The 21,124-nt window shown below is 44.8% G+C and overlaps 1 protein-coding gene across 2 annotated transcripts; it reads right to left on the bottom strand.

Moving 5' to 3' along the window:
- Positions 1-3,627: 3,627 nt before the first annotated feature.
- CPT2 (carnitine palmitoyltransferase 2) lies at positions 3,628-20,587 on the bottom strand. 2 transcript variants are annotated; one of them, XM_042997216.1, is made up of 5 exons: positions 20,345-20,587; positions 11,668-11,748; positions 10,065-10,171; positions 5,435-6,739; positions 3,628-4,465 (listed from the first exon to the last, which is right to left on the bottom strand). In XM_042997216.1, exons 1-5 carry the CDS (start codon positions 20,494-20,496, stop codon positions 4,134-4,136), a joined length of 1,977 nt encoding a protein of 658 aa, XP_042853150.1. In that variant the 5' UTR covers positions 20,497-20,587; the 3' UTR covers positions 3,628-4,133. The 2 variants fall into 2 exon arrangements, with proteins under 2 accessions (XP_042853150.1, XP_042853151.1); XM_042997217.1 differs by lacking the exons at positions 10,065-10,171; positions 11,668-11,748; positions 20,345-20,587 and adding an exon at positions 6,936-8,400.
- Between the last annotated feature and the right edge of the window lie 537 nt (positions 20,588-21,124).

The raw sequence follows: 21,124 nt of genomic DNA, 5'->3' as shown, positions 1-21,124 counted from the left end.
GACAATCACAGCACGGGGCTTCAGGCACATATTCTGTCAGTCAGTTCCCAAATATTTAACCAGCCCTGAGCCCCTCCAGTTGCCCACAGCCTCGCAATGGAGACAATTGCAGAAACTGTAAAGTGCTGTGGGAAAGGTTAAATTGTCAGGACGTTTTGGGCATACTCAGGAGCACTAATTCAGTCTCAGGATAGGGTGAGGGGAGGTTTCCTACAGGAAGTGAAATCTCGCTGAAATTTCAAAGACGAGCAGAAGATGGCCAAAAGGGTGGGGCCTTTGCTGTTCCAAGCAGAGGCAATGGCAAATAGCATGGCATCCCTGAGGATGTGCAAGCTGTTAAGATAGGTGAGGCTGAAAATATCAGTTGGGTCAGCCCCCTCAGGGACTCAACTGTCACATTAAGGGATATGGACTTCTTTGCAAGGTGGTGAAAAACCATTTTAGAATTTTAAGCAGGGATATTTCAAGCAGGCTTGAAACGGGAAAAAAAATCACTGGCTACAGTGAGGAGGAAGAATGGACTGGAGTGAATGAGTGAAGTCTAGAGTCAGGAGGGCCAGTCAGGAGTGAGGAAATAGATTCCACCTCTTGAAAGGAGAAGCTACAAGGTTACCCTGCAAAGGTGTGGGTGCTAGGAGAGAACAGACATCTCCAGCAATAACCCACTATGTGTCAGGCCCTTTACTGGCTAAAACAGAAGTCAAAGCTAGGAGCAGCAGGAGAATGGAGAAAGGGACGACCCGCCACACCCTAACCTCCCTCACTTTCTCCACCCGCCACTGTCTCGTGTCCCCCTCCTCAAATTCTAGCCATTCTTTGTCATCGTGTTACATGAGGATAATTGGAGAGGTGTCGCTAGATTCGGAAAGCATGTTTCATGTGGTCTAACTTAAAACATTAGCTAGTAGGAACCACAATGCGATACCATTTCACACTCACCGCAATGACCACATGCAAAATAGACAGATGGATGATAAGTGGTGGTGAGGATGTGGAGACATTGGAACCTTCATACTCTGCTGGTGGAAATGTAAAATGTGTCCAGTGGAAGACACCCTAGCAGTTCCCTAAATGACCAAACAGAGCTATTACATGACTCCGCAATTCCACTCCTACACCTATACCCAAGAGAAATGAAAACATGTCCACACAAAAACTTACACACAAATGTTCACAGAATTATTCTTAACAGCCAAAAAGTAGAACAACCCAAATAGCCATCAACTGGTGAATGAATAAAATGTGGTATATCCATATGCTGAAATAGTATTCAGCAATACAAAGAAAATAAGCATTGATACATACTAGATCATGGGTAAACTGTGAAAACATTATGCTAAGTAAAAGAAGCCAATCACAAAAGGCCATACATATATCCTATAATTCCATTTATACGAAATGTCCAGAATACGAAAATTTAGACAAAGAGTATATTAGTGTTTGTCTAGGGTTTGTGGGTAGGGAGGGAGGAGTTGAGGGAAAAGGAGAGTGACTGATAACAGGTACAGCATTCATTGGGGGGATGAAAATATTCTAAAATTCATTGTAGTGATAGTTGTGCAACTGTGGATATGCTAAAATGGCTGAATGATACATTTTAAATAAGTGGAATATATAAGGTGTGAAGTATATCTCAATAAAGCTATAAAAAAAACATAAACTACATGATATTCACAAAACTCACTCAGGAGGTCCAGGGGGAATCTCAAAGAAAAGCAAATAATCTCCAGAGAGGCTGGTATGGCTGTGAACCTGGAGATGAGCCACATCGTTCCAGAGTTATGAACAGAGAAAGCCACCTGGACAAAACTTGCTGACTTCCCAAAGCCTACTCCTCACACAGGAAATTCCACATGGGAGCGGCTTTAGGGTCAGGAAGAGCAGGGATTAATTTAACAAAGTTCAGCATTCTCCTGAGTCTGGAGGTCAATTAGTTTCAGATGTTGAATGAAAGAATTCAAGCATGAACCCAAGACCAGAAGGAAGGGTCGGGTAAGTTGTAAATAGGAATGCCGAACACTGTACTACCCAAGGGTCCATTCACCCTGAACATATGCATGAAACAGGTATCTCAGCCCTGCAAGTTCCAATCAAAGCTTGGGTCTTAAGAGCTTATGCTGTGGGGAACTCGCTATGCAAGTGACTGGAACCAACTCGCTTTGATAAGGAATGGAACAGCAGAGACCTCACAGCAGCAAGAGAACACAGATTTATCTTCAACTATATGCCAGATGCTTTACCTCTATCATTACATCCAGTCATTACATCCAGTCCTCATTACATCCCCGTGCTATAGGAACTGTCCTCATTCTACGAAGAGAAACTCACACAGCAGACAGGCAGAATAACTCGCCTTTGGTCACATAGTGAGGACACGGTAGAACCAGGATACCAGGAGTTCAGGTGTTTGGGGGGCAAGGAGGGGGGGCGGTGTCACTATTTGTTTATGACAAATAGTACACGTCCAGGATCTTCTCCAGTTAGAAGTTCTTTGAGACGAGGCCTTCGTTCTTGGTTAGTCGGAGAAATGGAGTCGTCTGACTCACCCACCCTGCAAATGGCCCCACAGATAGCGTAGGTTTTAAACTTGCTTTTGAACTTGCCTGTCATCCCGTCAACCGTTTGCTGTCCGTACAGGTGCACGAACCCACTGGCGTAGTTCCGCGGTCGAAAGCAAACAGTGGCCGCCACTACGCAGAGGAAGCGCCAGAGCAGAGGGCGGGCAGGGCGGGGCCGCAACAAGTGCTTCCGGGTTGGCACGGGCACGGAGAGGCTCTAGTTCAGGTTTTCTTGATAGTTCCCAGGTGAGAGCAACATCATGTTCACGTGCGCTGGCAGCCTTCAGATGGCCCTCTCTAATCAAACCACGGAATACAGGGGGCCTGGTACCTGTTGGGTCATCACTAAATGATTACTGAGTGAAGGGTGGAATCGACTAAGAAGGGGTGCAGGCATGTTTATGTGAACTGTAAGAAGAATTAAGTGAGATGATGCTTTGGAAGTGCTTGGTGACTGGCCAGTCCCGGAATTCAAATCCCAGCTGTCCACTGAGTCACTGGGGGATCCACTGGGAATGCAGCTGAAATTAAACACAAACAAAAACCCTTCTTTTTCAAAACACAAGATAGAACAGAACACCCTTCATATTACAGTGGTGTTATAACAATAGATTAACATAAAATTCTGTGTTCACTCAAAACCAGAGATTTCAAGTGCAAAATGTACTGAGTGATCATGTGTACATTAGGCCACAGATAGCACGTTAGATTCAACTGGTTAAAATAAATACACCACCAATTATAAATCTTGATTTGGCTGGAATAGTCAAATAGCACTCCCCAGATCCATTGGAATATCCTTCACTGCTGCAGGACTATCAGAATGAAGCATCAGCAGAACACTTGCTAGAAAAATGAAGAGGACTTTCAAAGAGAAGATGTCTTTAAATCTTCCGGTGGCGCCTGGGTGGCTCAGTCGGTTGAGCTTCCAACTTCGGCTCAGGTCACAATCTCACAGTTCATGGGTTCGAGCCCTGCATCAGGCTCTGTGCTGACAGAGTCTGGAACCTGCTTCAGATTCTGTGTCTCCCTCTCTCTCTGCCCCTTCCCTGCTCGCACTCTGTCTCTCAACAATAAAAAAATGTTTAAAAAAAAAAAAATCAAAGAGAAGATGTCCCCAGGAGAGAGAGACAAGTTCATAGGGAGGATGAAACAGTGCTTCCCACCTCACCTGAAGAGCCAGGAGCCATGGGAACTTACTGTTACCTGAACTTAATGTTCTTTGTGGGGATTAGGAAATTAGGTTAAACAACAACTCAAAGATACCATCTCCAAGCAACAATTAAATTTTATTTCTGCTTCAACAATAAATACACCTGAGAGTTATTTTTCCAAATCCCACCTTCTGATCAAATATCCTTAAAATTGAAATCTCACATTACCCTTAATTGTGATCTAGTCCCACTTGGAAATTATATGTTTAGCTTTAAAACCATGACCTTAAAGCTCAAGTCTTACAGCACTGGCTGCTTAGGCACCTCATGATTAGTTTCATTCTTATACTAGCACCTACTGGCTATTAGGCTCCAATTTTCATGTCCAGGAAGTGATGGAAGTTTTTCACCCACTCAGAAGCTAAGTTTTGATGCATTTGCCTTCTATGGCATCAAATATGTCTTCTAAGGCCTTCTCTACACACTGGAGAAACTCCCGGGCATTGCGGCCTGGGTAGGAGGAGACGTTGCAGCCTATCCAGTTGTCATGAACAGCATACCCAATGCCAAAGCCATCAGGGACCACAGGGGCAAAGCCACCAATGTTCACTACTGGGCTGTTCAGAGTGCTCGTGGACAGGATGTTGTGGTTTATCTGCCCATATGCAGGGTCCAGGTATAGCTCAGGCAGAGCAATCCCCTTGGCTGCTGCCAGGTAACGCAGAGCAAATAAGTGTCGGTCAAAGCCCTGGCCTGTCAAAGACAAAATAGGAAACCAGAGTCTCAGAATCCCGGAATTAAGAGACCTTAGTAAAACCTCCCACCCATAGTAGGAGTCCCCTTCACGGCATCTTTGAGAGTGGAAGAAGGGTCTATCTGCCTCCACATGTGCACCTCCAACTCACTAACCTCTGCAGCAGGGCCTAAAATTAAAGTATGATTTTTAAAATTCTGAAACTGAGTTAGTTTAGTCAAACAGTCAAGAAAAGTGCATGAAGAGAGCTATGAATTCAAAAACCAAAATAAAACCCGAAGTCCAAGTCAAGTGTAAAAGACAAGATTGAGTCACTGGAATAAAGTATAAAGGGTATTTGACCAGAGTTCTAATCTCAGCTTTACTGCTAATTTGTTGTGCAATGCTGAGCCAGTGGCCTCAGTTTCCTACCCCTAAAATGGAGAAGGATGAGACCAAAATGTCTTGGGAGATCCCTTTTACTTCCAGGACTTTTGGCTGCATGAAAAGGACAGGACTATATGGTCCTCCAAATTCTTTCCGGGTCTCCAATTTTAGCACAAAGAGGCAAAGGAAGGAGGACACTTAGATTTGGGAAGACCTTCGGAGAAGGCCTATTGATAGGGAGCCAACACACAAGTGAGGTGAAGCAAGAGAGGCCGCAGACTCAGAAATCCTGAACTGTCAGAAGTTAGATGGCCAATAAATAATAATAAATAATAGAAAGACAATCAGCTGAAAGTGACCCTAAGTGAGGATGAAGTTAGATGCATTTCTCCATCCCTGCTTAGGAGGAAAAGAACATTCTGATCCCTAGTGCTAGTCTGGCTGTTTAGACTGCTAGGGTAGAAAATAATAATCATCTGGGAGTTGGCAGATGGATTAAACTGGGAAAGTGGTGGAAATCAGACTTGGAGTAGGAGAATATTACTGAGGCTTACCCCAGAGCTGAGGGCAACACGACCCAAGGGTCCCCAACCCCATCTCACCCATTGCTGCTTCTTTGGTCAGCTGGCTGTGGTACGTGGAGCACTCGGTCATCATCTGCTGAAGCTCTCCAGCACTGTGCTTGGAGGGCTCCCTGACAAAGGCCTGGGAACACCTCTTGGTGAAGATGGAGGCCGGGCGGATGGTCTCGGTGCGGCCGTGCTTGAATGCTGCAGTGCTACAGGACTCGTAGGTGGCCACCGTCTGCCCATACTGCCGCAAGAAGGCCATCTGGAAGGCCAGCTGAGCCACCGAGTCAGGGCTCAGCTTCTGCTTCTTCAAGAACTCTTTGCCTCCTCTCTGAAACTGGATGAGGTCGACGGTGAGGGTTTTCACGGTGGCATCGAACTTTTCCTTAGCGGTGCTGATGCCAGTCTTTAAGGCATCGTTCAGCTTGAAGTTAAGCTTCTGCACGGCGACAGAAGAGTCCGTGCGGGCTGGCTGGCTCTGTGGGGTGACAGCAGGGGCCTGAGTGCTGTCTTTGAACACTTCATTAAGAAACCTGAGCACCGCCACCCCATCACCCCAAGCATGCTCAAAGTGGATAGCAGCAGTGCCGTCCTTGGCTATAATGAGGTTAAAGGACTTATCAAACCAGCGGTTTGCACCGTCACCATGCAGCATGTTGTGAGACAAGTGGACGAGGTCCTTAATGGGGAAGTCATCTAGGCAGAGACAGAACACAGCAGAGTCCACTTTCCTCAGGGATTCCTCATTGCCACCACTCGCCAGCTTCTGCCTGAGCTCTGCCCAGACGTCTCGGTTCTCGGTGGTCAGATACGCCAGGGGAAACTCGGGGGCAGGACTACTGTCTGCGAGAATGTACTTCAGATGAGCCTGGATTTCAGAGGCACCCACAATGTTTCCGTCTTGATCTAGGACATCAAAAACATAGAAATGTCCTTTTCTTAGGACCAGGAGGTGCCTAGCCTTCTCATTAGTAAAGAGTTCATCCCGAATGGGTTTGGGTAAACGGGTTGAATTGAAAAGCCGAAAATACTGGGACATATCCAGGGGATAAGCATTGACCAAGTAGGCCCCATACCAGGACAGAGAAGAAGGCACAAAGCGTATGAGTCTCTTGAAGGTATCAGTGTCACTTTTCGCAGGGTTCAAGTGGAAAACCTCTGGCTCCAAAAGACCAGCCCGAAGTGTCTTCAGAAACCGGATGGCAGAAACAGTCATGTTGGTTGCCCTGGTGAGCTGGTCATTATACTCAGACTTTGGGTCAGGGATGAATGCCACAAATGGATTAAAATTCAAGACAATGGAGTCTCGAGCAGACAGGTACATATCAAACCAGGGGCCTAAAAAATAAAAGTAAAAAAGAACAACATAAAAAGTTAATGTAGTCCCTAAAAATAAAATTTGAGAGAGAAAAACAAGCATATGCAGAAAAAAATGACATCAGCCTCCAGAGGGTGAAATTCCCTAATTATTTTTTCGATCTGCAATAATTCACGACCTGTACACCATCTTTTGCATGTGGCTTCTATCACTTACTATGTTTCTGAGGTTCAGCTATGTTGTAGCGTGTATCAGTTCTTCGTTCTTTTTATTGCTGAGTAATGTTCCATTATACCACATTTTGTCTGTCCATTCGTTGGCTGACTGACCTTTGATTGCTTCCGCTTTTTGGTTATTACGAGCAATGCTGGTGTGTACAAGTTTTTGTGTGGATGGATATTCTCAATTCTCCTAGGGGCAACAGCTGGGAATGAAATTGTTAGGTCACGTAGTTAAGTCTGTGTTTAATCTTTTGAGGAACTGCCAGGTTGTCTTCCAAAGTGGCTGCACCATTTTCACCATGCACGAGGGTTCCAATTTCTCCATGTCCTGGGCAACATTAATTATTGTCTGTCGTTTTGACTACAGCCATTCTGGTGGGTATATCATTGTGGTTTTGATTTGCATTTCCCTAGGTTTATTGCTTGTTCTTTCTCATTCTATTTCCTTTCTTGACTCTCAAAGAAATACAGTAACATCTCACCTATATTCACACTCAAACAGAACAGGTGTTAGTTCCCACCCATTTCCTTGGATTTCTCTTGTTTTATCTCCTTTCAGGGACAACATTCACACTTGGCTGTCAACCTAACGTGGGGGAAAGTATTCACCATCAGTCTGGGTACGCTGTACATTTGTGTACTCCCTCTTTTAAGAAATGCTCAAAAAGCAATTAGAAATAATAGTCAGTGTGTGTGGATCATCCAAACTAGCCTTCTACATTCCTGTGGATATTTCACCTGTAAAAATTCCAGAAGCAATATTTTATCAGAAAATGTGTCTACCACGGGCGCCTGGGTGGCTCAGTCGGTTAAGCGTCCATCTCTCGAAATTGGCTCAGGTCATGATCTCACGGTGAGTTCGAGCCCTATGTTGCACTCTGCATTGACAATAAGGAACCTTCTCGGGATTCTCTCTCTCTCAAAATAAATAAATAAATAAACATTAAAAAAAAAAGCCAACCTTAAGCCAGTGGCAGAGAAAGCCAAGAGATAACATGATTTACACAGCAGAACCCCCAGAATGCGTAGTATTTGGCAGACTTAAGTTTTCTTCTCTGGAGAAAGTAAAACTAGGGACAAAAGTCATAGGTGAGATCTCAAGCCTTCTTCCCTTACTCTACTCCTACAACAGTAGCAACCGGGGAACATACCATTTGGCAGTTTAATGGAAAAGCCTTTCTTGGGAGTCTAACCCAGAGACATTAGTACAAGGGCACCCCAAGGAAATGGTTTAGCCGGGTCACATTACAGTGAAGTTCTGATGGACCAGCCCCACCCTCATCCACAGAGCTTTTCAATATCTCACTCAAATCTAAGACAACAGAGAAGGATTATGAAGGATCTGAAGAAAGAAAATCGGGCAAAACAAATAGAGAAAAAAGCAACTTGGAGACAGACTACGAAGGAAGATGAGAAAAAAACTTCCCCAATAAATTATTAAGCATAGAGAAAACGAAACAAAATAAAGTAGAAGACCATTATTAACTTAAGAGGAAAAAAGTTCACACAGGAACAGGAAAAACAATCTCAGTATGCTCCACGACTCAGTTGACAATAGGGTATATGTGGTCCTTAGTATAAACACTACATATCGAACAAACCAAAATGACAAACAACCACACTGCAATAATCAGGGAATGGGACGTGTGCATGTACACTCATATGTGTGGTGGGGACATGAGCGACTGCTCGGTTCTGGTCTTCCACAGTGAGACGTCAGCAGATAATGCCTACAACTGAAAAAGTTAAGAAGCAGTGATAACAGGCATGTGATGTGCAGAATGGCGGTAGACAGCAGAAGAATGAGCAGCTGGAAGTAAGAAGCGGGGAAACTAGGGGAGGGTCAGGAAATTGCCATTTTTCCAAACAAGACTGGTAGAACCATTTGATTCTGTAAACTATGTGCATGTATAACCTTATGAAAATATAAACTAAATTAAAAGAAGTTCCATGAGAACAGAGGCAGAAAAAACAAACTCCGAAAGGAGAGGGAGGAGAACTGAAAGGTTTCCTTGAAAAATCATCCCACCTGGATGTTTTTTGTCTTTTCTCTTTAAAATTGAGATATAAATGACATAACACACTGTGTTACTTTCAGGTGTACAACCCAACGATTCGGTATTTGTATATGTCGCACAACGATCCCCACAGTAAGTCTAATTAACACCCATCACCACACACTGTTATAAAAGCTTCTTGTCTTGTGATGACACTTCTCAAGATCTGCACTCTTATCACCTTTCAAATATACAATAGTATTAACTATAGTCACGACGCTGTACATTATATCCCATGATGTATTTCTTTTATAACTGGAAGTCTGCACCTTTTGACCCCCTTTGACCATTTTGCCTGTCCCCCCGCCGCCACCCCCCGCCATCAATGGCAACCACATACTTGGGTCTTAAAGAAAGAATTCGACAGGTTAAAAAATGGTAGTGGGAACAACATGGATAAAGACACAGAAGAATGAAAGACTAAATAAACAGTGAGTTGTTGAGTTTTGTTGAGGCACGAGACTGTCATGGAGAAGAGTAAGGGATGAGGCTGGAGAGGGCAGTTAGGCCAGAGTGTGAAGGGTCTAGGATGATATATGCAGGACACAGGACTTAATCCTGCATCCTTTTCAAACAGAACCAATGATCAGGCTCTGTCTCGGTCCTACCTACAGAGCAGGCAAGACATTGCTCCTCAGCACTGACTCCAGGTGAGATCTTAGTGGAGGAGGAATTCACTCGGCCTTCATGTTTACCTCAGAAAGAGAGGATGAGGGGCGCTTGGGTGGCTCAGTTGGTTGAGCGTCCGACTTCGGCTCAGGTCATGATCTCACGGTCTGTGGTTTCAAGCCCCGCGTCGGGCTCTGTGCGGACAGCTCAGAGCCTGGAGCCTGCTTCCGATCCCTCTCTCTCTGCCCCTCCCCCACTCTCGCTTTGTCTCACTCTGTCTCTCAAAAATAAATAAATGTAAAAAAAAGAAAAAAAAGAAAAAGAAAGAGAAGATGAGACATTACTCTGGTGGGCTGGTCTCCCCAAAAATATTCTGAGACCAAAACAGGACAGAAGATGCCTTACTTTCCACTGTGGAGGGCTCGGGGAATAGCGTGCCCACAGCCCAGCCCACCTACCTGAAATGTAGCTCGTATGTTTATTCTGCTTGTCCTGAGCAACTAGCTGCTCATGCAGTTCTTTTCCAATCCCATTTTCAAAGCTCTTGCAAAGCTGTTCTGTCTTCCTGAAATGTTCAAGAAAAGATAGAATCAAACCATGGCAGGAAATACATGATTTCCAGACTCATGGCCAAGAACTCTTACACAGAGCTGTGGGGCCCCTGTAGCATATCCCTAGAACCTGGGACTGAAATCAGGAAGTCCCTCTGAGCAAGAACAGCCACCAATCCCTAACAGATAAATTTAGGATATCTTCTTAAAATAACTGATCGGGAAGATCAATCGACATCTCACACAACAATCTGTAATCTAGGAGGCAGCTTGGTATGGAGAAAAGGACATAAGCTTTGGAGTCAAGAAGAGCTGAGTTTTAATTCGAGCTTTGTCACTGTCAAACTGTGGGACCCTGGATATGTGACTTGATCTAAGTCTTGGTCTCTTAATGTGTAAAACAGAATATACCACCTTACAAAATTAAAAAAAGTATTTTTAAAGCTAAGGATTCAGGATAGTTTTAAACCTAATACTTAGTAACTGGTAGCTATTAAATCATTACTATGTCAAGAGAAGCTTCAAGTGAATAATATGGAATATTTAAAAGCAGAGGACTAGATTATGAACAATTCATCTACATTTTCCATCACTGTTCAGTGAAGGACTCTGTGATTCTAATGCCAGTGCCAGTTATCTGCACAAAACCTTCCATTATGGAAAAGTGGGATAGAAGAACTTAATGCAACCCACTTTTAACAATATCCAATATTATTTTCCAACTCCATGCTGAACTAGTTTCCTAGGACTGCCATCACAAAATGCCACAAATTGGATGGCTTAAAACAATAGAAATGTATTCTCTTATAGTTCTTTGAAGTACAAAGTCAAGGTGTTGACAGGGTTGTATTCTCTTTCTGTTCCATGCCTTTCTCTTCGTTTCTGGTGTTACCAGCTATTCTTGGCATTCTTTGGCTTATTGGTGCATTCCAATCTGCCTTCATCATCACATGGCTGTCTCTGTGTCTCTTCTCCTCTTCTTATAAGGATGCCAGTCATACGAAATTAAGGACCCACCCTACTCCAGTATGAACTCAACTAATTACACCTGCAACAGTCCTATTCCCAAATAAAGTCACATACTAAGGTTCCCAGAAGGGAATGAACTGGGGTGGGGGGAAGGCAGCATCCTATCCAGCTCAGTACACATGCTCAACAAGCAAACTGCTGGTCTGCCATGTGCTCTCCTCAACGAACTCCCTACCAACAGCACATGCCCTCTGCCAATGACCATTACCAGCTAGCCTCCAGGTCCACCTGACAAGATACAGTATAAATTTGGCATTCTGGCTTATAAACCATTGCCTGTTGAGTCTGGTTAGACACAATGTCACTTCAGGGCTTGCTCAGCCCCTCCTGAGTGAAGATCTATTTCTTAAACTTGAAAATGTAAGGACGAGGTCCCAGATTTCTGGAGACCCAACTGGATCACAGACACTTCATGAAACTACTACTTGCCAGCCTCTCTTGAACCACCCAACCATGGTCATTCAGGGTTCTCTGCATTTACCTGAACTGGCCATCATCCAAGAGAGGCTTCTGTGCACGGAGGTATCTCTTAATGGTGTCTTCAAGTTTAGGAATAGGCAGCCTGGAAAGAAACTAAGTATAAGTGTGACAATATGTGGAAGGGGTCAATTAGCTTCATAACCCAAACTAATAACTAATTACCAGATAATTAATTTCCTTCCAAAAACAAAAACCAATAATGGGAATCCACAAACAAATCAGAATAGAAGGATTTACTAATGTAAGTATCAATAGTAACTTTTTTTAAGGTAAAATAAGAACTTTCTAATGTCTTAATGGTGAATTTCATAGGCGAAATAAATATTCAAATAACAGATTCAAAATGGGGAAGTGGAAGCCGCGTGAAGCATTCCTGTTTCCTAGTCACAATTACAATACCTGTGTTAACCCTGTATTGGTACTGATTTTAATCCTACTCTTAATTGGAACAACTGCACTTTTCTTCCCCAAGATGAAAACAGAAAGTTCTATTTTTTAACTTTCCTTGTGCATTTTATGAGAGAAAATCATACAGAAATGAAGCACAGTCCTGTCCGAGGGCCAGCCAAATATGGGATTGACCGTCAAGCTATGCCCAGCCACCAAGAGTCCTTTGAGGAGAACCAGATTTTCCTGTGTGTGTACTTACTCATCATTCTCTACCAGCACAATCCCAATGATGGCTATGGTGATAAAGTTACTGGTCCACAGTGGAATGAAAACACATGGGCAGCAGAGTGAGGTGTACTTTCTTTCATGTCAGTAATTTTATTAAATGATATATCCTACAATACCAAAACTTAATCGTGGTTTGCGAAGTTACCTCTGTCAGCTGAAAATCAGCACTAATATATTCAAAATATCTAAATATAGCAGCCATTTTGGGAAACTGTGAAGTTATCCATAAAACACAGTTTAAAAGCCTACTATATGTAAGACATACTGTGATTCTTCAGTTTATTTTTCAATGCATGTTTATCAAAAACATGATGTCAAAATTAATCTGAATTATTTACAGCCAGTATGGACTTAGCTGCACTGAGTAACCACTCATAACACTTTAACGCCATCAATTATTGTCCTTATATTCGTGGACCTACACAGAAAATCTCAAATACTACCTCAGCTACCTCATAATTATCTACTCATAGTTATCTACCTAATTTTCTCGACTTTGTTTTAATACAATAGGGACATTAACAAAAGTTCTTTTTAATTTTTTTTTAAATGTTTATTTATTTTTGAGAGAGAGAGACAGAGCACGAGCAGGGGAGGGGCAGAGAGAGGGGGAGACACAGAATCCAAAGCAGGCTCTAGGCTACAAGCTGTCAGCACAGAGCCCAACGTGGGGCTTGAGCCCACAGACTGCGAGATCATGACCTGAGCTGAAGTCAGCACTTAACCAACTGAGCCACCCAGGCGCCCCCAAAAGTTCTTTTAAACAAAATTCTAAATTAGAGGCAACAGCAGTTTTAGAAAAATAGTCCTTATTAGGGGCGCCTGGGTGGCTCAGTCAGTTGAGCATTCTACCTCGGCTCGGGTCATGATCTCATGGTTCATGAGTTCGAGCCCCGCATCAGGCTCCACGCTATCACACGGATTCTTTCTCTCTCCCTCTGCCCCTCCTTCGCACGCACACTTTCTCTAAATAAACAAACTTAAAAAAAAAAAAATCTGGCTATTCTAAAACACCATTTGCTTTCAGATTTCTCTCCAAAGAAAGCCACCCCTCAACTTCTAGGAAGGACCAGCACCCTCCTTACCCCCATCGCCTGCATTAAACAAGTCTCTTTCCTCTCAAAGCCAAGTATACCACCTTCTCCCCATCCTCAGCTGTTTGCTACTCTAAAGGGGGGTGGGTTAGTAAACCAGCTCCCGGGTGGGAAGGGGTGAAGCCCTGATTTTAGTATTTACCAATTTCTGTAACTCTCCCACCAGGCAAATTTCAAGCTACCAACACAATGCCACTGAATGTGGAGCTGGGAAGAACTGCAGAGTTGGCTCTCGTGGTTACAGTGATGCACAGAGAGGGAAGCTCGCCACTCATCAGGATCCTTCCTTGAAACTTCTGACCTCCACCAGCACATGGGCTGCCAGAGAACAGGCACTGATTACTCCTTCCCTTCCTCCCCCAGCCCTGATTCTTCTCCATCACATTTAGTGGGTTATGTACTGTGTCCTCTCCCCCATAAGACTGCAAACTGTGAGATCCTTAAGGACATCAAAAATGGAGTTAGAAATTCTCTCCTCCCGCCCTGCTAGTGTTTTTTCCATCATCTTCTTCTGAGTCTCTTTTCCCTATGTCCTCTTTCTCTAAAAGTGCATGTTTTCTCAAGACTCGGTCCTCTGCCCTCCCCTGTCTACTCTTCATTAAGCCTTTCTGCTCTGATACTTTCATGTCTGACACACAGGCTCCTCCAAGCAGGTACTGAGATGCAAAATGGAACGTATGCAAGGGAGCATGACCCTGCCGACTGCAGATTTATTCTGTCTAGGGACAGTGTGGTATGCTGGAAAAGCATAAGCATTGAAGCCAGACAAACCTTAGTTATAAACAAGTCACTTTTCAGAAGATAGACCAGTGGTTACCAGGGATGGGAGGGGGGCAGGGAGTGACTGCTAATGAGTATGGGTGTTTTTTGCGGGGGACAGAAGGGAATGAAAATGAACTGAACAGTGGTGATGGTCGCACAACTCTTGTGATACACAAAAAATCTCTGTGTACACTTTTAAAAAGTGAACAATATCTCAACAAGGCTGTTAAAATTTTTTTAAAACAAGTCCCTTTTCACCTCTGGTGATCAGTTTTGTAACTTCAGGAGTCACATTGATTCTTCCCCTTACAAGCCAGCATAGCTTCAGTGGCTAATCTGGTTTCATCATTCACAGCTATGTGACTTTGGGCACACCACTCCTGCTATACCTGATTTTCCTCATCTATAAAATGGGGATAATATTAGTACATGCCTCCCAGGGGCACCTGCTTGGCTCAGTTAAGCATCTGACTTCGGCTCAGGTCATGATCTCACGGTGAGTTTGAGCCCTACATCGGGCTCTGTGCTGTCACTGTAGAGCCTGCTTCGGACCCTCTGTCCCCCTCACTCTCTGCCCCTCCCACACTCATGCACACTCTTGTGTCCATGCGCATGCCCGCTCTCTCAAAAATAAACATTAAAAATTTTTTTTGATATTAATATGTACCTCCTAGGGTTCTGTGCAGATTAAATGAGGCAATGCATGTCACTGACTTAGAATAGTGCCTGGCACCTAGTAAGCACTCAATTAAATACGAGGTTTTTTTTTTTAAATCTACTCGGTCCTTAAGTCCTATAGATCCAAATTCTGCCATTAGACTGTTCACATCCCTAGGGAACTAGCTCATCACCTCTTCCTCAGTGCCCAGCACAACGTTTCATCATTTCTATTATTTTGCCTGCCTTCCATGTATTCTCTCTTCTTCTGGTAACAGCACCCCTCCTACTCGAGTCCCTCTGGTTCAGGTGGAGCTGACTCCAACCCAGATCCATGGAGTGGGCTTACAGCTTACTGGTTCAGACCCAATGAGACTCAGGGTGAACCTATAAAACTTAATTACAGGATTTTTTTTGCACAGTTAGGAGGGGCAAATCTCTACTAGCTGAGGTCACAAAAAGGTTGGGGTCTCTTAAGTGGTGGCTGCCACTTTGTCACCATAAGGAGAGAGCCTGGCTAAGAATGGAATCACACAAATGAATAGCTTCGAGTGGAAAGGCAAAAGAATCTTGATGACATCATTTGAGCCCTTAATCCAACCTGGATTTTGCAGGTCTGTGAGTCCCTATACTTGTTTGCTTAGGCCAGTTTAGTTCGGTAACTTGCTACCACAAAGGCCAGTAAGTGTTCACTTATAGGCAACATTGACTGTCTTATCTTTAGAAATCAAGTCACAAGGTCACCCCCAGACTCTTGGCAGCTCCTTAAAGAATACCAAAAGGGGTTTCATTTGCACACCTGTAGTTTCTTGTGCTGCCTGTGATGTAATTCATCAGGTGCCTTGAAAGAGGTAGAGTTAGGGACTTGAGAGATGCCTGGCAGTTCCATCTTAACCACGTGGGTTCTCCTTCCCCACCCGCAATCTAGAGAATCACCATCCAGCATTATCTGTTATGAAAGTAAACACCAAGCAGATATATCTCACTAATTATCCCTTGTGTAAGTGACTCTGTGTAAGTGACCTGCTATCATTACCCAGCTTCCAAGCAGCAGGCACTTCACTGTTCTTCCTGCCAAGAACACAGCTAAAAAACCCTTTGTAATTTTTACACAATCTAGTTATCACTGGAATAAAGCCGATCTATTTTAAGGACATGCCCCTGGGACCTACTCAGAACCTTACTGTTTCTACCTGTTATCCTCCATACCTTGGACATTCTGGCCTCACCTCCCTCCCTGTCTGAATTCTAGAGAACCTGCCCATTCTGTCTTGAACATGAACTATCATCTAAAATGATTAGGGATTAAAAGACAAAATAATATTGACATTTATTGTGAATCAACTATACAACTTAAATGGTGACCGATATTATTTTTTTTAAAGACACAATGGGTCTCTCCCAATCCCTACCCCAATGCATGTGCGCGCACACACACACACACACACACACACACACACACACACACCCCTAGCCCAATTCTAATAACTTAGGGCCCAAATGGTGATTCTTTATTTTGGGCTGGGCTCTCCATAAACTTCTCAACATTTCTGAACATGTCATGCATTTTCAGGCTTCTGTTCCTGGGCACTGGCTCTATCCTTCCCTCACTTCTCTCACTTGGTGATCGTCAAATTCTGCAAACATCACCTCCTCTGTGAAGCTTCCCTTACTCGCCCAGGCACCATCACTCCTACCTCCAGACTGACGCAATAGCTGTCACCAAGCACATCCTATACATGCAATACATGTGTGCCTAATGCAGCTATAGTACTTATGATTATCTACTAAGTACTTACCAGATTTGTATTAAAGGCACTATATGAGGGTATTTAATTCTAACAATCCCAAGAGAAAGGTAACATTATCATCCCAAGTTTAAGGTTAGATGACTTTTGCTTATACCCGTGCAGTTAGTATGAAGTTGAGCTGGATTAAGAATAACATATGGGATGCCTGGGTGGCTCAGTCAGTTAAACATCTGACTTCTGCACCGGTCACGATCTCACGGTTCACAGGTTCGAGCCCCACCTCAGGCTCTCTGCTGTCAGCCCAGAGCCCACTTCGGACCCTCTGTCCCCTTCTCTCTCTCTGCCCTCCCCCTATTTTCATGCTCTCTTTCTCTCTCTCAAAAGAAAGAAATAAACTTAAAAAAATATTTGAAAACAATAATGAGATCTAACTCCTGCCTCATGATCTTGTGAAAAACTGACAGGACTAGAGCCATTTTAAAATGGAGTTGAAGCAGCCATTGTAGAGAAACTGCCTTACTTGCTTTTGTTTGAACTGGCCAAAACCTTCTGGACAAAATGGTAATTGTTTTTAAACAATTGTTTGAGAAGTCAACAGGAGAACAAACATCATGATCACAAGACTGATGGCTATGGACATTCCAGAAAAAAAAGAAAAGTCAGCAGTTAATATATACCCTGGAGTAGTTTGGCTTGTAAGCATGTGTAGGAAACCTTTGTTCCCCCTTTTAATTCAACTCATATAACTGCCCCCTATCTCTTCCTCATATAAACCTGTTGCTTTCACCCTACAAGTGGGAATCTTATTTGGGTATGTACTTGAATCTGTGCTCCCCACACTGCAATTCTTTATTCCCAAATAAATGCTCATCTGCCTCTCATTGCAGCTCTTTATTTTCAGGTTGACAATCTTAACCACGGTGAAATGTTGCTTCCCATTTATCACATTATATCTTAACTATCTGTCAAATCTCCCCCCCCGCCCCCTCCCCATATGTACACTCCTCACCATGACTGATTGGTCTCCAAATCCATACCAATGAATGTGTCTCAAATTAATAATGTGAATGAGTTGGTCAGGTTGATCCACCCTTTGTCCCCTCAGGGCTTGCAGTTTTATATTCTGAGGCTAACTGTTCAGTGTATATAAATAGAGCCCTTAAAAAATAACACCTAATTGAACTATACATCTAAAAATGGTTAAAAAGCTAAATTTTATGCAATGTATACTGACCACACTAAAGAAGAGCCAAGAAAAAAAAACCATAACACCTAAAAAACAAACAAATGACGGTGCAAGGGTTCTTAGAGGAAAGTGAGTCCAAGGCCACTGGGTCATGAGGCGGCAGTGATATGACAGGAAGAGGGAGGGAATGGGATCCAATTGGACCACCACAAAGGGACTAGTCCTTCCCCAGGCCAATGACTTAAAATAGTTCCCTATTTTGGGCATCTTACCTCACTCTATCCTCACATTAGCTCTATGAAGTATGTGTTCCATTCCTATCTTGCAGGGAAGAACCGTGGCTCAAAGAAATTAGCGGAACTGCCTGAAGTTACAAAAGCATCAGATCTAGCGTGAGGCCAAGTTCTACCAGACTTCAAAGCCAGGGCTCTTCACCAAGTGGGACATCAAAATGAGTGTCACAGATAATACATTTTGCCAGCCTAGAATCTCAGAGATAAAAGGAATCTCATCTTATCTAACCACAAGTTTACAACTGAGGTAACAGAGGCCTGGGTGTCCTTCTGAAAGTTACGCATTGATGTTGATGACTCCACAGCTCATTTACAGCTCAATTCCGACAGGTTTTTCTGCTGTAGGTTGGAGGAAATGATCTGGAGTATTACTCTCAGCTTTCTAATTCTAATGGAGAAAATCCCTCTGATCTTAAACCAGGCTGGAGCCCAGGCCTGCCTGAAAGTCAGATGCAACTGGGCTTGGCAAGTAAAGGGAGCTTCTGTCATTCTTCACCTTTCCCCCACATACAGGCTCAGCTTACACAGGATTCGCCTACAGGCACAAAGGCCACTTTTTCTTTCTCTCTCTCCCTTCCTCCTGCCAAACTTAAGCACTGGGGTTGGGGCTAGATAATCTCATTTTAGTCTGCTTTAGATGTCTGCACAGTTATTTCACCTCAAATGATATTCCTGAGAGGGCAGGGGTGGGCAGCAGGGATAACAACAGGTTAAACAGCTGCTGGATGTGGAGAAAAATAGCAACCTAGTAGTTGGGAATGATACCTGTGATACAATCTATGTTCTGTTCATGGGATGGGGAAGCCTGGCCTCCAGCTTCTGGACTGGGAGATCCCCGATGGCAGTTTGGTGAGAGAGGAAGCGAGAACGGTCTTTGAGACAAATTTGGGACTTGGCACCAGGAACTAACCGCTGAGCGAGTAGAGAAGTTAAAGTCTGGTTTCAGATGGTAAAAGAACTTCAGGAAGTCTCTAACATTGAAAAAGGAGCCCTGGCAGCTGAGATTAAGGCTGGGAGTTGAAAGGCTGGGGAAACCCAAAGTTTTTTTTTATATTAAAGAAAATACCAGGTGAGGGGTGCTTGAGTGGCTCAGTCGGTTTAGTATCCGACTCTTGGTTTTGGTTCAGGTCATGATCTCATAGTTCCTGAGATGAAGCCTTGCATAGGGTTCTGTGCCGACAGCAAGGAACCTGCTTGGGATTCTCTCTCTCTCCCTCTCTCTGCCCCTCCCTCATGCATTCTAATAAATAAATAAATAAATAAATAAATAAATAAATAAATAAATAAAATAAGAAAAAAGAAAAGAAAATACTGAGTAAAAAAAAAATACTGGGTGAGAGAAAGGGAGAGGAAGATTTATTGGGTTTTCATAGGGAAGTGGACTCGGTGAAGCATTTTAGAAGGTGGAGAGGGTAGTTAAGGTGAGGAGGAATACAGAAGAATAGAAGAATTGGGGTAGGTTCTGGATCTAAGCTGAGTAAGACTTTGAGAGGAGCACTGAGGGTGGTGTCTAGAATTCTACGAGGGGGCTGGAGTTGAAGAGGGTGATGTGGGTTAGAAAGGATATTTTAGGGGGAGAAACCTAGGGGCAGCTGAGGAAGGTCTGGAAGGGGTGAAGGGCTTCCAGGTGAAGCCCGGACTAAGAGTGCTGATGCTGGGGGAGGGTAAGGTGAACACTCGAGGAGTGTGCTGGGTATCGGATAAGCTGCTGTAAGAGCAGAGTACTGGAGGCACAGGGAGTGGGGCTGAGCAACAGGCTTGAGGGCAGAGTGCTGGGAAAAGTTGAGGGAGGGTAACTATTATGTATCAGGAACTGGCCTGTCCATATTCTGGGCAGGAACGCGGGGCAGTCATGAAAGTACTTCAGGGGACACCCTAGCTGGAGGGGGTAAGGGTGGTGTTGGAGATATGAAGGTTGGGCATTTTTCAGGAAGAAATATGAGGGACTCTTCGGTATCAGGATGGAATCTGGGTTACTGGAGAGAGAATTCGAGAAGGGTTCAAGATGGAGAATCCGAGCGAGCAATGGGAGGTGGGGCGGGGGGGGGGGTGGTTCAGGTAGAGAATTTGAACGTACTGAGGTTCCTCTACCAGGAGACTCTCAAAGTGACAGGATTTCCAGATTGCGTGTCACGACAGCGTCCCAGGGAGGGGGTTCGGGTGGAAGCGGGTCCAGTAGAAGAGTCGTGAGTGACTGACGGGAGTGAAGGTTGGGGCCGGTCCTGGAGGGCAGCGGGGACCGGGAAGCTGGGCTCACCTGGGCAGGCTGTCCTGGTAGTGCATGGTGGGCACGATGCTGCGCTGCAGGTACTCGCCGGACCCCGAGCCCGCGCTAAGGGGCCGACACAGGGGCCCCGGGCCAACTGCAGGGCCCCGGGGCCAGGCGCGCAGCAGCAGGCGGGCCACCATCGTCCCGGACGGCGAGAAGGCAGGGGATAGGGATTCGAGGGGACAGAGACAAGGCCGCCACCCCGAGGTCCCCGGGTCACCGGATCAGCGCCGCCGGTCCGGCCAGCGTCGGTCCGCCGAGCTACTTCCGGCCTTCCAGCTCCGCCCACGAAAGGGCCAGCCCCCGTCCCCGCCCACGAACGGCCCCGCCCGCCAGCGGGCCCCGCCCGTGGGCGCACCATTGGCTTCAGGGTTCCGGCCCGCTGCTGGGCTGGTGGCGCCGCTGCCTCTTTGCTCAACTGGTCTCCCTGCTGTTCTCCCTGCTGTTCTCCCTGCTGCTCCGGAGGCGGCAGGAAACGGAACTCCGATGCCACTCCCTTCTGTTTTGGAGCAATACAGAAACTGGAGCGGAAGGAAAAGAAAAGCCGAAGAAAGCGCTGAGAATCTGATAAGCCATGCTCTGTCGACTACAGGAGGCTGCCTCTTCTCACAAATCACCTCCAGCTTTCCTTCCAACCCTGACTCTAAGATGATACAACTGGAACAGAGACCTGTTGTCCCTCACAAAACAAATAACTCCAACCACAGTCTAATCCCTGCTCTCAGCTGCAGCTGAAGGATTAAGTAGGCTCTGCTCCCATTTCACAAG

Source organism: Panthera tigris, chromosome C1 (genome assembly GCF_018350195.1).
Source record: "Panthera tigris isolate Pti1 chromosome C1, P.tigris_Pti1_mat1.1, whole genome shotgun sequence".
NCBI classification, from domain to species: Eukaryota; Metazoa; Chordata; class Mammalia; order Carnivora; family Felidae; genus Panthera; species Panthera tigris.
Note: the sequence above shows the minus strand (reverse complement) of the source record. Positions and strands in the feature narration are given on the sequence as shown.